General features: G+C 44.3%; 3 protein-coding genes across 5 annotated transcripts; 1 reads left to right on the plus strand and 2 right to left on the minus strand.

Annotated features, from left to right (window-relative positions):
- Nucleotides 1-776: 776 nt before the first annotated feature.
- Nucleotides 777-5010, minus strand: LOC116264263 (uncharacterized). The gene is made up of 2 exons (XM_050080548.1): nucleotides 3446-5010; nucleotides 777-2706 (listed from the first exon to the last, which is right to left on the minus strand). The coding sequence occupies exons 1-2, from the start codon at nucleotides 4849-4851 to the stop codon at nucleotides 1221-1223; spliced, it is 2892 nt and encodes a 963-aa protein (XP_049936505.1). The 5' UTR covers nucleotides 4852-5010; the 3' UTR covers nucleotides 777-1220.
- Nucleotides 5011-6896: 1886 nt separating this feature from the next.
- Nucleotides 6897-7984, minus strand: LOC116264264 (beta-D-glucosyl crocetin beta-1,6-glucosyltransferase-like). The gene is made up of 2 exons (XM_031644401.1): nucleotides 7228-7984; nucleotides 6897-7162 (listed from the first exon to the last, which is right to left on the minus strand). Exons 1-2 carry the CDS (start codon nucleotides 7982-7984, stop codon nucleotides 6897-6899), a joined length of 1023 nt encoding a protein of 340 aa, XP_031500261.1.
- Nucleotides 7985-9209: 1225 nt separating this feature from the next.
- Nucleotides 9210-14634, plus strand: LOC116264148 (uncharacterized). Of its 3 annotated transcripts, none has more exons than XM_031644189.2 (4): nucleotides 9210-9317; nucleotides 9593-11826; nucleotides 13254-13558; nucleotides 14035-14634. In XM_031644189.2, the coding sequence occupies exons 2-4, from the start codon at nucleotides 9665-9667 to the stop codon at nucleotides 14394-14396; spliced, it is 2829 nt and encodes a 942-aa protein (XP_031500049.1). In that variant the 5' UTR covers nucleotides 9210-9317; nucleotides 9593-9664; the 3' UTR covers nucleotides 14397-14634. The 3 variants fall into 3 exon arrangements, with proteins under 3 accessions (XP_031500049.1, XP_031500048.1, XP_031500050.1); XM_031644188.2 differs by having other exon boundaries at nucleotides 9216-9317; nucleotides 9474-11826; XM_031644190.2 differs by having other exon boundaries at nucleotides 9216-9317; nucleotides 9521-11826.
- Nucleotides 14635-15792: the final 1158 nt, after the last annotated feature.

Consider the following 15792-nt stretch of genomic DNA (forward strand, 5'->3'; position numbering starts at 1 on the left):
AGAATGTTATTTGTTAAATAAGAAGTCTATCCAATTTTCTTAATCATATATATATATATTTTATTTTTAGAAGGTTCAATCAAACACCCAATTCAAAGCGAACATATTGGTGTCCCTGTCCCTTTCCCTCCACATTAAAAGTTGAAACACAGCGATGTTCTAAGAAAACATAGGTCCCATCAACGCTATAGTAGTGCGAGGTGACAGCTAGCTTGGTCTCCCCACAGATACTCTACCAATTTTGAGAATTTTTTTGCAGAAGACCTTATCTTGTATAGATTTGCAATCGAAGGAAAGATACGACTGACTTTTTGGTATTATTTAAAACACACATGAGATTCTCCAAAAGTAAATTGAAATGAAAAAATCGTGAAGTTTCTGTTTGAACAATATATTGTTAAACTAATAGAAATTTCGTTTTTTCATTTTTCAACTTAATTGGTGGATGTTGTTGGTAAACTTCAGAAATTCAATAGCCAAATATGCACCCAACTTTTAAACATCGTTTTCATAGTTATAATTTCATGTGGGTGGGAGGAACCCCACCACTTGGTGAAAAAACGTTGAAACCTTTCTTCTTTCTTCTTTCTTCTTTCTTCTTTCCCCTGCTTACAAGATCAAAAGGTATTCTCTGTCTGTCCCTCGACCCTCATAGTTATAATTCACAAAGTTATCTTTCTCAAGCTAATTGTTAAGAAAAGTTAATTTTTTTAGCTAAGAAAATACACGCAAAATATACTTAACTTCATGATATATATATATGGGCTTTCTTGACATACCACCAAATAATTCAGATCTTTGTTAATGTAAAGCAAACTAATATGGGTACAGTTAATCACGTATTAACTATTACCAAATAGACTTAAAAGAGGGTAAAGCAATGCTAATGAACTTGAAGCTAAAGCAAACAACATGATGGACTTGAACTACTGATAACGTAGCGTTTGAAACGACGTCCAGTAACTCCTCCGGTCGATCCTCAGCCGGAAGACCAAGTTCATCCATGGGCTGAAACAATTTGTGGGGGCAGGTCACGTGCATCACGGCAGATCTTACTGTGTACCATACATTCCCAATATCTTCAATCTGCAATTGCTCAAAAAGTACAGAGGAAGAAAAAGAAAAAGTTACAGTGACGACCATACGACGAATCTGCGGTTCGTCCCAATTCCGGCGAGGAATGCGGTCCGTCCTTGGACTTTCTACTTCTCACCGTCGCTCTACATCCTCTCCATCACCCTCAGCAATTCGTCAACGTGACCTCCGTGATCCTCGCCCTTGATCCTCTTCGCCATGTCCTTGGCTTTCTTCCTCAGCTCCTCACCCTCTTCACCCACCATTACTCTCCTGACAGCTTCGGCCACCTTCTCCCTCCTGAACTCCCCATTGCTTCCCCTCTCCACCTCCACCCCAAGGCCCAACTCTCCCACCACCAGCCTTGCGTTTATGGGCTGATCGATGCTCAGAGGAAGTGCTATGAAGGGCACCCCACAACCCATTCCTTCACACAGCGACCCCCACCCGCAATGGGTGAGGAATCCTCCGGTGGAAGGGTGGCTCAGAATGGCCAGTTGCGGCGCCCATCCGTTCACCACCATCCCCTTATCCTTTACCCTCTCCAGGAACCCCGACGGCACCACTCTTTCCATTTTACTCGCGGCCTCTTCTTCCTCCCCTTCTTCTCTCGCCAGCCTGATCACCCATATGAAGCTTTGCTCGCTCATCTCCAAGCCCAACGCAATCTCTGTGATCTCCTCCCCGGACATGAAGTACTCGCTGCCAAACGATACGAAGACCACTGAGGCTCTCTTCCTTGATTCGAGCCACCGGACGAATGCGCTTTCCTCTGAGGGCAGATGTGAGAAGTACTGATCTTGGTGATGCTGAGGCGCAAGAATTCCGACGGGCATGGCTTCCTTCCCCGTTAGCTCCTGCACATAGTCGAGAAACTTCCCTTCCAGTGAACGGGTCGTCTTGAAGATTAAAATGCCCTCCGATGTCTCCACCGATCGGGGGGATGCGCCCATGGCATCCATATCGGCTTTTTCCTTGCGGAGAAACCTATCTATGCATCGAGATTCATAGTCCTGAAGCTTGATGGCTCTGAGAGGAGAATCGCTTGGGGTACTGGTGCCCTTTGCGAAGAACGAGTAGTAGAAGCTGACGGCCGTCGCGTTGAAGGTTATGAACTGAATCGAGCGGATGTGGAGCTCGGCGGCCAGGGCCGGAATCCAGGGAGGGAAGGCGTCGTGGACGATGAAATCTGGTTTAAGGGTGGTGAGGACGTCGGTGAGGGCGGGCCTGCAGGAATGGAAGGCCTTCTTGAGGTGGAGCATTAGGTGAGGAGGGAGGGAGGAAGTAGATTCATGGTGGGAGGGCAGGCCCGGGGTCGGCGGAAGCCGGAAGTCGATGGTCTCGATGGCCGAGTAGCCCTCCTGCTGCAGCCTCTGCTTGACACAAGACAAGATGGAGGGGGTGGAGCAGAGGTGGACGCGGAGGCCTCTGTCAGCAAGGCGCTTGGCTAGTTCTATCTGTGCTATTACATGGCCAAGGGCCAGCCACGGCAGCATCAGAACGTGAGGAAGGAAGGATTTCCTTTCCTCCATGGTTTTCTTGATGTGTTGCTCTGCAGATCTGAGAGAGAGAAAGAGGATTGACCATAGCCAATGGCCAGAAACCCGGTGGATGGTTGAGTCAAGAAAGTAACTTTACGTCAGGATGGCAGAAAGGGACGGATCGATGAATCGGTGATTGTCAATATACGTGTATAAATGGTTTATAAATATGAAGATTCATTCAGATATTAAAATAAAGCCAACTAATTCAGGTACATTTATTTAACTATTTTCAGATATACTTAGCGGCAGCTAAAGCAAAGTAATGAACTTGAAATTTGATTTATTAATCTGAGGCCATTTAGCAAATTGGTTATAATTATCACATCACCCTTTATCTTATACTAATAATAAGTGTTCATTACGTAGTGATTACAGGTCTTGGCTCTAATCCCTTCAGAATGATGCAGGGGAACCAAAAGGAGAGTGATAAAAGAAAGCAATGAAAGAATTAAACCAAATAACAAAGAACATAAGAAAACCTGTAATGAGGATTAAACTCTTATTAATCAACTGAATAAGAAATGCCAAAATAAACAAAACATAACCCTTAAATAAGTTTTCTGAAAAATTGAGATCTTTTGGATATAGGAACTAACTAAAAGGTCCTATCCACAATCTATACCTTCAATGAAAACAACCAAAATAGAACAAGAATCGGCTTGGTGCTAGCCAGATCTGCTATACTCGGATCAACTATCAGGCCGGCCATGCGGATCCCGGCAGATTCAGGTAATCGCTATACGTGACAACCATCCGACCAATCAGCAGTCCATCCTAATTCCAGCAAAGTTCTTCCGGCGAAGAGTGCAGTCCGACCTTGGACGTTCTACTTCTTACTGTGATTGTACATCCTGTTCATCACCTTCATCAACTCGGCAACTCCTCCTTCGTCCTCGACCTTGATCTTCTCCGCCATCTCCTTTGCTCTCCTCCTCAACTCTTCACGCTCTTCGCCCACCATCACTCTCCTGATAGCTTCAGCCACCTTCCCCCGCCGGAACTCTCCATTGCTCCCCCTCTGCACCTCCACTCCAAGCCCCAGCTCCACCACGACCAGCCTTGCGTTTACAGGCTGGTCGAGGCTCAGAGGGAGTGCTACGAAGGGCACCCCACACCCCATCCCTTCACACAGGGACCCCCACCCACAGTGGGTGAGGAACCCTCCGGTGGAAGGGTGGCTCAGAATGGTCGTCTGTGGTGCCCATCCATTCACCACCATCCCCTTATCCTTCACTCTATCCAGGAACCCCGACGGCAGCTCCCTTTCCATCTTACTCACAGCCTCTTCCTCTTCTTCTCCTCCTTCTCTCGCCAACCTGATCACCCATATGAAGCTCTGCTCGCTCAGCTCCAAGCCCAACGCAATCTCTGCGATCTCCTCCCTGGACATGAAGTACTCGCTACCGAACGATACGAAGATCACCGAGGATCCCTTTCTGGCGTCAAGCCACTCGGCGAATTCGGTTTCATCTGGGGGCAGGTGTGAGTCGTGTGACAAGTACTGTTTCTGCTGCTGATGAGGTACAAGAATTCCGACGGGCACAGCCTCCTTCCCGGTCAGCTCCTGCACATAGTCGAGAAACTTCCCTTCCACTGAACGGGCCGTCTTGAATATTAAAATGCTCTCCGATGTCTCCACCGATCGGGGGGATCCGTCCATCGCTTCCAACTCGGCTTGCTCCTTGCGGAGAAGCCTATCTATGTATCGAGATTCATAGTCCTGAAGCTTGATGGCTCTGAGAGGAGAATCGCCTGTGGTACCCTTTGTGAAGAACGAGTAGTAGAAGCAGACGGTCGACGCGTTGAAGGTTATGAAGTGAATGGCGCGGATGTGGAGCTCGGCAGCCAAGGTCGAAATCCAGGGAGGGAAGAAGTCGTGGACGATGAAATCGGGATTGAGGGTGGTGAGGATGTTGGTGATGGCGGGCTTGCAGGAATGGAAGGCCTTCTTGAGGGGAAGCATTAGGTGGGGAGGGAGGGAGGAAGTAGACTCATGGTGGGAGGGCAGGCCCGGGGTCGGTGGGAGCCGGATCTCGATCGTCTCAATGGCCGAGTAGCTCTCCTGCTGCAGCCTCTGCTTGAGGGAAGAGAGGATGGAGGAGGTGGAGCAGAGGTGGACGCGGAGGCCTCTGTCAGTGAGGCGCTTGGCGAGCTCTATGTGTGGTATAGCGTGGCCGAGGGCCAGCCATGGCAGCATCAGAACATGAGGACGGAAGGCTTTCCTTTGCTCCATCGTTTTCTCGCTGAACAGAGAGAGAGTGACAAGAACTGTGGAGCAGATTAAAGGCGCCAATAGAAATAGCTGGATTTGATCTGGTTGATGGGGGAGACAGAACGAGAGGGAGAGACGTCTTGAACTTTTCAAGCAAGAACAGAGTTCGAGATGGGCAGAGAGCGACGGATTCGAATGTGACACTATGTGAATAATTAATCAAATCAATCCAATGACTTATAATGATTTTTATATAGCGAGAGAGAGAGACGTCTTGAACTTTTCAAGCAAGAACAGAGTTGGAGATGTGCAGAGAGCGACGGATTCGAATGTGACACTATGTGAACAATTAATCACATCAAGCCTATGACTTATAATGATTTTTTTTATAGTTTTCGTATATATCGAATCTGTGTTCTCTAATTCCTTGAAATAAATGAAGCTACATTCAAGACTTAAGCACGAGCATGCACTTATTTAAGTTGTATGCACCATGCATTCACTTGTTAAAGTCGAATCTTATTTGACTAAAGTATTTGAAAGGTAGTTGCAGTTTTCTACTTGGGCAGGAATTATCTGACGGCGTCTCTTTTGCTGACCATAGATTTCTTATCATGAACAAAAGAACCCCACAGCCCAACTTCCGATCCCATCAGCTCTATCCTTCCCAACATAAACTGCCTATAAATGGAACTTCGTGCGCCCGTGTTTTCCGAATCCTGGAGGACGAAGGGACGCGAACGCCGGAACGTCCAAGTGGGATGTAGCAGACAGCTGCAGATTTGGCTCTTCCACTTTAGTCGCCGCCCATCCCCAGGACGCAGACAGCAGCTGCACCTCGCGATCCTCCGTCGTGTACACCTTTTCCCTTTAGATCTTGTAACGAACAGCCGTTCTGATCCATCTTCTACAACATTCATTTCGGACAATATACTTATTTCCCCATACTTTTTGTGTTCATGCAATTTCTGTGCTTGCAGCATCCTGAATGCTTTGTACGTTGATTCAGTTTTATGTAGTAATGTTAATGTATAGATATTTGATCGAATTGATTCGAAAAAATAGGATACGAATATATATATATATATATATATATATATATATATAGAGAGAGAGAGAGAGAGAGAGAGAGAGATAACCCTCACAAAATCAGAATTGATGTGAATAATACAAGTCATTGATTTTAGAGAGTAAAAGTTAAATGGCTTTTCCAAGAGTCTAAATATCCATTAAATGTGAGAAGGGGTTAACGAAAACCTCTCTTTTGCAAGATACTTTGGGCTTGAATTCATGCAGCCATCTGCGCGTGTGGTTGTCTTGCATATATGTTGCTGGATTCCTCAAGGCATCGTGTATCTAGATCTCTCACACACGGGCAGCCCAATGCAATGCCTGCTAGAAAGAACCTGCAATTTCTTAGATTTCTCTTGTTGTCCATACGCTACAACGTCTCACAACATGTAACTCAAAATCATCGCATACATTTCTTTCACCAAGTTAGATCCTTCGGCCTCTCATAGCACTCAACCGATTATATATAAATATGTAAGAAAGCAAGCGACTATGGAAGCTTATTAGATGGCAGCAATTACAGACTCCTGAAAAACAACTTATTTTTTTAATACTGGCAACTTAATATTTACCATCTAATTTCATTGGTATCAACAACAACCTTGATAATTTCTATCAAATCTTGCTGTACGAAGTGTGCATATGTAGACACATACATGGAGAGGGAGAGTTGAAAACGACTTTCAACTGAACGAAACAAACAGCATTACATTACACAACGAAAGATAGTTGGCTGGAAAAATGCAAACGCAAACAAAAAGCTGTATTAGCCCAAGAGAGACTGCTCAGAACCCTCATGACACCATGATTTGTTAATAAAAAATAAACTTCTGACTTAACCTTGGAGATGAAGGTGGAGCCGTCGGAAGCTGTTTCTCTTAACAATCTGTGGAGAGGGAGAACCAGTCTCAGACATTTTTGAATGTTCTTGAGATCGAGTATTCTTCTCCTTGTGACGACCACACAATAAATTACTGTAGACAAAAGGATGTACATCATCTCCATGTCAATATTTTGTAGGGCACATTGCCCTGTCTATACATCCTCTGCACCACCCCGAACAACTCGTCGGCACCTTCTTCGCCTTCGTGCTTCATCTTCGCCGCCATGTCCTTCCCCCTCTTCCTCAACTCCTCACCCTCTTCTCCCACCATCACTCTCCTGATAGCGTCAGCCACCTTCTCCCTCCGGAACTCCCCGTTGCTCTCCCTCCCCACCACCAGCCTTACGTTATGGGGCTGGTCGATGCTCAGAGGGAGCGCTATGAACGGAACACCACAGCCCATCCCTTCGCACAGGGACCCCCACCCACAGTGAGTGAGGAACCCTCCAAGGCCGTCTGTGCTGCCCACCCTCTCACCACCATCCCCTTATCCTTCACCCTCTCCAGGAACCCTGAAGGAAGAACTCTTTCCACCACATTTCCCTCTTCTTCTTCTATTTCTTCTCCGGCCAACCTGATCACCCATATGAAGCTTTGCTCGCTCAGCTCCAAGCCGAATGCAATCTCTGCGATCTGCTCCTTCGTCATGAAGTACTCGCTGCCAAACGACACGAACACCACTGAGGAACTCCTCTTTGTGTCCAGCCATTCGGCGAATTTACCGCTCCCCGGCGAGGCCTCCTGCTTTTGCGGCAGAAGCGTGCCGACCGGGAGGATGGCCTTCCCCGTTTGCTCCTCGAGGAACTTCTCTTCCAGCGGCCGAACACTCCTGACCATGAGCACACCTTCCGGTCTTTTCAGCCCTCGGAGAAACGCCTTAATGGCTTTGGCGTCTTCGTCGGAGCCGATTTTATCTGTTGCTTGCCGCTGGAAATCGGCGACGCCGATGCTCTCGAGTGGACAGCCGCTTTGGCTGGCCATGGTGCCTGTCTTCATGAAGTGGTAGTACATGCACAGAGAGGAGGCGTTGAAGGTTACGAACCGAACCCCGTGGATGTGGAGCTTGGCGGCTACGTCCGAAGCCCACGGCGGGAAGTTGTCGTGGATGAAGAAATCAGGACGGAGGGTGGTGATGGCGGGCTTGCAGGCTTTGAAGGCCTTCTTGAGGAAGGTGGGAAGGGAGGGAGGAAGTGAAATCATGGCGAGAGGGAAGGCCCGGGGTTGGTGGGAGTCCGATTTCTATGATCAAACCAATACTTAATTAAATTCGTTCCCGCACCACAAGCAACATAGTCATTGATCAATGATCCATCCGGATTACTAACATTAATCAAACTCAAAAATCAAAATCCAATGAACAGCAGTTAAACTCTGTAGCTTCGCCCCTAAAGTCTAAGTGCAAGTCCAGAATATATATGAAAGATTCAAGCTCTTTAATACTAAACAGTTTGAATCCTTCGTAGTGCAGGGTGAGGGTCATTCAAGCGGATTCACATTACAGGTGGTAGGAGGCACTAGATCCTATTATAAGTGGTCGCTGCTGGTTTGGTTCTACCTATCAAGTTCCAACTCAAAATTTTAGAGAAATTTAGGAGGCATTTTTTTCCCCCAGATTTTAGGACCAAGGATTTGATTTAACAAGGGATGTACTTTAAATTCATGGTTCTGACAAACTGTGGATTTAAGAACTGCCATTATGTTTCATAGATCACAACTTAGAGGGGAGGGGGTCTGACTTGAGATCCATGTATTTCAAGATACATGGTTTATACATTTTTATTTATTCAAGATTTTAGATCTTTGTTAGAAATTAAGGATCTGAAATCTTTAAGACCCATGATTCTAAAAGTATGCTCGATTACCTTGTATCTTCGAAAGACAATATAGCAATTAAGACAATCTCTGGAACTATGGCGTGCTTCGTGAACGATCTAACTATGTTTGATGAGCATGGAGCAGCCAAGCAAGCAGCTCGTTTACCGTCGATAATGAACGAAGAATAGCGACAATATCACATCAAATTAAACAAGTTTAACCTTAGTTTGCGATTTATTGAAGTATAAACTTCTGGCCTTTGTTTGAGGCATTAAAAAGTTAAGGCCTAGTAATTCTACACCAACTTATTTACCTCAGGCTGAGTCCATGAGTTCATTATTTCAGTTTGTTCAACTTATTTTTGCTCGATGATAAGGGAAATCACTAGATTGTTTTGATCCGAGAAATTAACTTGTTTACCGGTAACATGGATGGATTCAGTACGTGTTTAAACTCGCATGTTTTCACAAAGCAACCTGGAATGTTCAGGCAGTAAAAGGTAAGTCATGAAAGTTGAGTTGCCGCTTAAATCAATATGCATTGATATGGACACCCTTTTGCAATTTCTAGAAACAGCAATATTAAAGACGACAACCGCTTTTCGGCATCCGGTTCAGTCTCTCGTTCTGTTTAGGGTTTCTGTGATCGATCGGGAACGGCCATGGTGGAGGTGTGCGATAGTCGATTTAAGAGGCCATCTCGAGCTGCCATGAAAGAGGTTTGTTCGACCTTCTCTGTATTCTCTTCTTCTTCCCTATTCTCTTTTATTTTGGTGAGAAGTTCTTTGTGGTTCCGAGCAATTTAGGGTTGGTCCGCTTTCATTCTTAGCTGCAATCTCTCTCTTTTTCTCCCTCTCTCTCTCTCGCTCCCACAGTTTTTGTTTTGAGTTTGAACGATCGGGGAGCGTTTTCTGGGGAGCAGGTCGGAGGTCGGTGTGCGAAAGTAGTTTCTCTGACGAAGGCCTGTCTCCTTCATTTGTTGAATTAAACTTAGGTGGGCTTTTCTGGGGATCCATAAATTTGGTTACCTTCCGTGGTTCTTTTGTGAAAAGAGAGAAAAAAGAGAATGCGTAGCAGACGGCAAGATGTCATGAGGCCTAGGTCTCCTCCGGTGCGCGGCCACCAATCTGAGTGGTACTCGGGTTCCTATTCGAGGAGGCAAGGGGATAGGTCTCACCGCGATGACGAACGGACAAAGAACCCACCACCTCGCCGGAGTCTTAGCCCCATGGACAGAGACCGCGGACGGCGCATGCGAGGGAGCAGCAGAGGAAGGGCTTCTGTTGAACGGAGGGAATTTAGGCGGCATGCGTATGAGAAGGGAGACCATCTCCGTCGACGATCACCCTTTGAGTCTAGGAGGCCTCTGCCTGCGGGAAATAGAGAAATGGAGGGCCATTTGCAATTCAATGATGGGTTCTCCTGTATTAATTCTTCACCTCCTCGATTTGGGAGGGGTTTTCTTCTGCCTGAGCGGCATGGTATCGATCTGGATGCAAACCATGGGTTGAGACTTGGTGGTGGGAGGATATCGGAGCCAGCTGCTAATAACAACGATAAGGATCTTCCCGGTGCGCCTAGAAATGGTGGCTCTGCTTTGGATGGTCAGGGCGTGCTATCTCAGAAGTCAATTTTTTTGAACGATGGGAATTCTCATTCTTTTTACGCATTACAATCTGAGAGATACCCACTCGAGGACATTAATCTGCGGAAGCAACGAGAATTTCCACCAACAGATGATGCACTTGGTTCTGATATTAGATATGATGATTTTGGCAGTACACGTTTGCAATTGAACAAGATGCCAGTGCGCGAACCTTATGAAGTTGAAGGACAAGAGAAACTGAAGTTCTACTCCAGAGATAGGCCTTATTTGCCACTATCACCAACATCAAAAACTCTTGGAAGTTCCTCTTCTGGGATTCCCAGAGGTTCGTTCTTTCCTTCTTCAAGTCGGTCTTCCCTTCACTTTCCTTCCGGTGAATTTGCTAGGGGTGGTAAGTCATCCAACTTATCGATTGATGATGGTCCTGGCCCCAGCGAACTGTTTGATCCTATCAGAGATCCTGAAATGCACTTAAAAGATGGAAGACCCTATCAGAAGGGTGTCAGTCCACTGAGGGATGATCGAAGAAGTTACATTTATCCTGAACTGGGCAGAAGAGAGAGGGGCCTGTCTGGCTTTGGTGGCGATGATTTGTACAGGAAAATGCAATTGGGTGGTAGAGGTAACTACTCTTTAAGGGATAATATACATGGATCAGGTTTCATGGAACCCATTGAAGATAAGGTCAATGCTGACACTTCACGAAGATCATTCCTTGAGAGCACTTCTTGGGAGCATCAGTTGCATGGGAAAAGGGATGAAATTTTGCATGGTCGGAGTCGGCATTCGTTGGCAGATGAGAGGCATGAAGAGTTTCTTACTTCAAGAAAATTTCTTCCTGATTTTGGAACAGAATCAGGCCAAGATCACACATTCAAGAACCTAGCAGATGATTATGCTTATGGAAGAGAAGGTGATGCCCTGGTTTATGACGAAGCTTCAAAGGGTTCTCTTCATGGGCAGGAGATGTATAGGTATCCAATGGATACAAACCCTCAACATACAGAGGAATTAGGTAATATTCCACCTGGTAGAAGCTTGAAACCAAAGTACGGGGTAGCATCAAGTAGGCTGAAGATGAGGATATCCGTGCACAATGATAGACGTACTTCTAGAAGGATTCAGGAAGTTGATATACCTGATGAGCATTGGGTTGATGAAGATCGTGGTGGAAGGTCATTCGTTGGAGTTTCCCAACGCCTTGGGCCTGATTCTTGGTTATCCATGGATGATGCATCTGAACATGTTAAAGGGGGATTTGTAGAGACTCGTTTTCCCACTGGCAGAAATATACTCTTGAGGAAGCGGTCGAGGCCTAGTGCTTCTGACTTCATTCACCCTTTTCATGGTGACAGTAATCAGGGACATCAACGCACTTTCAAATTGCGTAAGCCATACAAAGTAGAGAGAAATGCAGCAATTGATATGGAAGATGAGAAGCAACAAGATGAATCATCACCACAGATGAAGCCAGACCCACCAGAAAACTCGGAGGAGTTTAAGCAACTTGTTCACAAGGCATTCTTACGCTTTTCAAAGCAACTGAACGAGAACCCAGGGCAACAAAGAAGATACCGGGGACAAGGAAAGGCTGGTAACCTGGTGTGCCTCGCATGTGGAAGGTCTGTCTTCTAATTCATGATATGTTTCTGAAAGTGGAGAAAATAATATCTCCTATATTCTGGTGCAACAGTTAACCTGCGTCTCCCTGAAGCATTAGGATTTTAATCCACGATCAAAGGAATTTCTTAGAATAAATTTATCCTTTTTTGCTGTTTTAAGGAACATTAATTAGCTTATCCTCAACCTTTTTGTTGGCGAGTGGTGCTTTAGATTTTACTCCTGAATTTTAACATGGTTACAGGTTCTCTGCAGCCGCAAGTTTATGGTCCAGGAAGAATGCTTTCCACATTTTTGTGGATTTGGATGGAAGCATTTTTTCTAACAATTTGCAAGTGTTAAATGTCTATCTTAAAATTTGGTTGTATGATCTAAATGCAATCTAGGTCAACATGAAAACTTTGGGGGTTCAACAGAAGATGTTCAACCCATATATCCTTCTTTGATAATTATATTGAATGAGGGTGTGCAACATGGAGGAGTTATTGGTGCACTATATGATGAACAGTGTGAGTAATAAATCCAGTTTGAAGTTGGACTGCCTTTTAGCATGCTCCTTAGAAGGAATTTGCAGTCAATAGTCAGATCATCATTCTCTTCCCGTGTTTATATTGAATTGGCGTTGATGATCTTGGAAAGCCTGCATCATGTGGTTCTTTGAGTTTATCATGTTACATAAACATACACATTTGACAGTGATGGTTATTCTTCTTTGCAATGCGCCCAATGTCCATAATATTCAACTTCTGTAAGTTGAGAGGGATTTCTCAAGGAAACCATTTGCCATATGAGGAATTAAGGTAAGAGACAAGCAAAGGTTCTTCATGGTGCAGCAGATGCAGTTAATTAATATCCACTGAATTATTTCTGGACTTCTGTATTCCAACTGGCATGAGTAATCGTCTGGCTCCCTTTGGATTGTTAAATTTATTATGAAGCTGTTTATTCAAAGTGGAAAGATTTGGTTAGCGCTTATGTGGAAATTGTAGATAATGTGACCTTTGGCTGTCAATTTCGTGGGCCTTATTAAGAAGCTTGACTGTGCACCTGAGTGGTGTTAATGGTGCTCATCTAATTTGTTCTTCCCTGATGGGAATTATTTAACATGGTTCGCCAATGGTGCTGTCAATGGCTGAACGTCTCTTTATGATGGGTGCGTTAAGAGATAGATTTGTTGATCTATCTAAGAGATAGATTTGTTGATCTATCTTCGCAGTATCCCATCCTTTCGTTAACTTTTTCTGTTAGTTGGTAGATTTGCAATTTTTCTTTTTTTCTCATTTTTTCTTATTTTTAAAAACTGTTATGCCAAGTTTTCATTGTGCGGTCACGGGCATGAATATTTCTTCCTATTTCCACGATTTCCATCTCAGGTGAGGACATCTATGCATAAATTTCTTATTTATATATTTATTTATTTTGCTTCCAGCCTATCAAGAGAATTTATAGATGCTCACAGCTTGGTCACCCATGCGTACAATTCTCTCAAAGTTGGCTTAAGAATCGATCATCTGGGACTTCACAAGGCTCTCTGTGTTCTCTTGGGATGGAACAGCCTAGTGGCACCTGACAGTAGGAGGGTCTATCAATCATTAGCAGCAGCGGAAGCATCAGCTCTGAAAGAAGACCTTTTATTGTGGCCCCCAGTTGTCATTATTCATGATACCTCAAGGAGCTGGAATGCAGAGAAAACAGATTCTGTAACAATCGATGATGTGGAAGAAACACTTAGAGGTGAGCCGAAAATCATGAAAGACCCTCTTGACAATTTTTGTGCAAGCAGTTCTTTTTTATTTTTACGGAATAGCTTGGCTGACAAATTAAACGTTAGTCAGTATGTATTACGAGGTTGGATGGACTACCCCCTCCTTCAAAATAAGTCATCAAAGAATTGTTGAGTCTCCTTCAGCTTTGTACTTCGACCAAACATGAAATTCTGAGAAACTTATTATGATAAAAATTTTAGCCATTGTTGAATTGGAGAGAAGCATGTGGTTGGTTGATCGCTTCTCTGTACTTGTCATGGTGTTTTAATCACAGAGTCTTAGTTACGCAGGACCTGTCTTACTACATCTGTTTGAGAAAATATGAGTTTCTTTGTTCTTTTTTTTTTTTACTTTTTAGTCCAAGAAAAGTAGATGATGTAATAGTAAGTCGGTTCCTAATTGCATTATGCTGCTTTATTAGGTTCTGACTTTCTGTATTTTCAGGTATGGGATTTTCAGGTAAGGCAAAGGTTTACCGTGGTCGCCCTGCTAATCAGGGTGTTTTTGTTGCGAAGTTCTTTCCGACTTTTTCTGGATTGCGAGAGGCTGAAAGGCTGCACAGGCATTATGGTGAAAACAACAGAGGGAAGGAGGAATTACAGCGGCTGAAATCAAAAATTCCTGTAAATGGCAGTGCAAATCAGTTGGTCGAGACTGCTTCAAGGAAGCCAGCAGAATTTCTTTATGGGTATATTGGAATCGCGGAAGATTTGGATAAGCTTGACTTTGAATCGAAGAAAAGATGCCTGGTGAAGAGCAAGAAGGATATTGAAGCCATTGCGGATGCTGCCCTCGACTCTGAGTGAGTTGCGGTTGCGTAAAGATACCGATAGAGGATTTTATATGTATCTACCTACGAGCATCTTTATTTTGTGCAATCTGGTTTTTCCCATGCTAGGTGGAAAGAAATATGGTTGCCCACTCTGTGACCCTCTCAAGCTAAATTTTGAACCTTGTGTGGGATGTGCCATGAAAGGAAAATGGTGAGGGGGTATTGATTTTGCAAGGATATGAATGGGAAGATATGATGCTATTTCAGTTTTATTTTTCTTTAAATGACACGAACATGGTTCTGATTGACTGCCATGGTGGAAGACCATCGGTTTTGCGGCAGTATGAATTGGGAGGCTCTTTGGCGTAGATGCTGGGGGCCCTTTTTGTACGTATGGTTTGAGAAGAAAAGTAATTGGGCCGGCTTCGTTTTCCGAAAAATAAGTTTTGGACGCTGTTTTGCCAGCCGAGAAAATGTTCTACAACATGTTCAAGGGTTCCGAACGCATGGGTTCCCCTTGTCCTTTGTCTTTCCGATCACTTATTTAATTTTATCTCCCTCTTACAGGTGGATCCGAATTTCACAATATTTTATTACATGCAAGCTATATCCCATATCTTCAACCTTATTTTTGCAGCAGCAAATGTTACCCGCAATCTTGGGTGATGGAAACTCGGTTTGACCTATCTGATTTGGGAAAGCTTATGTACAAAAAAGTGGAGATGAACATCAACGTGGGCTATACCATTTGCTCTCTTTCATTCAGTTGTTTGTGTAGTTTGTCATCCTTCTCATTCACATGGTTATTTGTGGTGGGTTATTCTGATAGAAGTCCAATACTGTGGATGTAATCCGCATCCAATACTGTGGATGTAATCCGCATGGTTAACCTATTACAAGTCAGCAATTGGATTGCCTTTTATTTTTACTGATATATACTTTTAAATATAATCAATTTGACACGGACGTCATACTAATTGATTTTGAAATGCATTATAAGCCCGTGCGCATGTGATATTTCTATCAATCAATCCGCAATATAATTACAAACCCATGTGGTTCAACTGAAAAAAAGTTAGAACAGCTTGCAAGTTTAAGATCTTAAGGGTACTTTTATCCTGGGTTGAGATCGAACTTCAAACCGGTGCTCTACCCGGTTATCAGGCAGTTGGGTGATGATAACCATGATAATATGACCATGCTTTCGGTTGATCCCGAAGTTCAAGGAGCTTGTGGATTGCATGTCCACCATGGTGGTGGCGGCGATGCCAAATGGGCAAATTTTTTTGTTATGCTTGTTTCTTAAAATTATTCTACCCTTTTCAGATCTCAGAAATAATTCATGCTTCGACCGGTGAAACGATTCAAGATGTAGATGTTTGATGACCTTCCACTCTCCCTCTCTCTGCCATGAGGTAAGACATAGCTTG

Source organism: Nymphaea colorata, chromosome 11, assembly GCF_008831285.2.
Source record: "Nymphaea colorata isolate Beijing-Zhang1983 chromosome 11, ASM883128v2, whole genome shotgun sequence".
Lineage (NCBI taxonomy): Eukaryota > Viridiplantae > Streptophyta > Magnoliopsida > Nymphaeales > Nymphaeaceae > Nymphaea > Nymphaea colorata.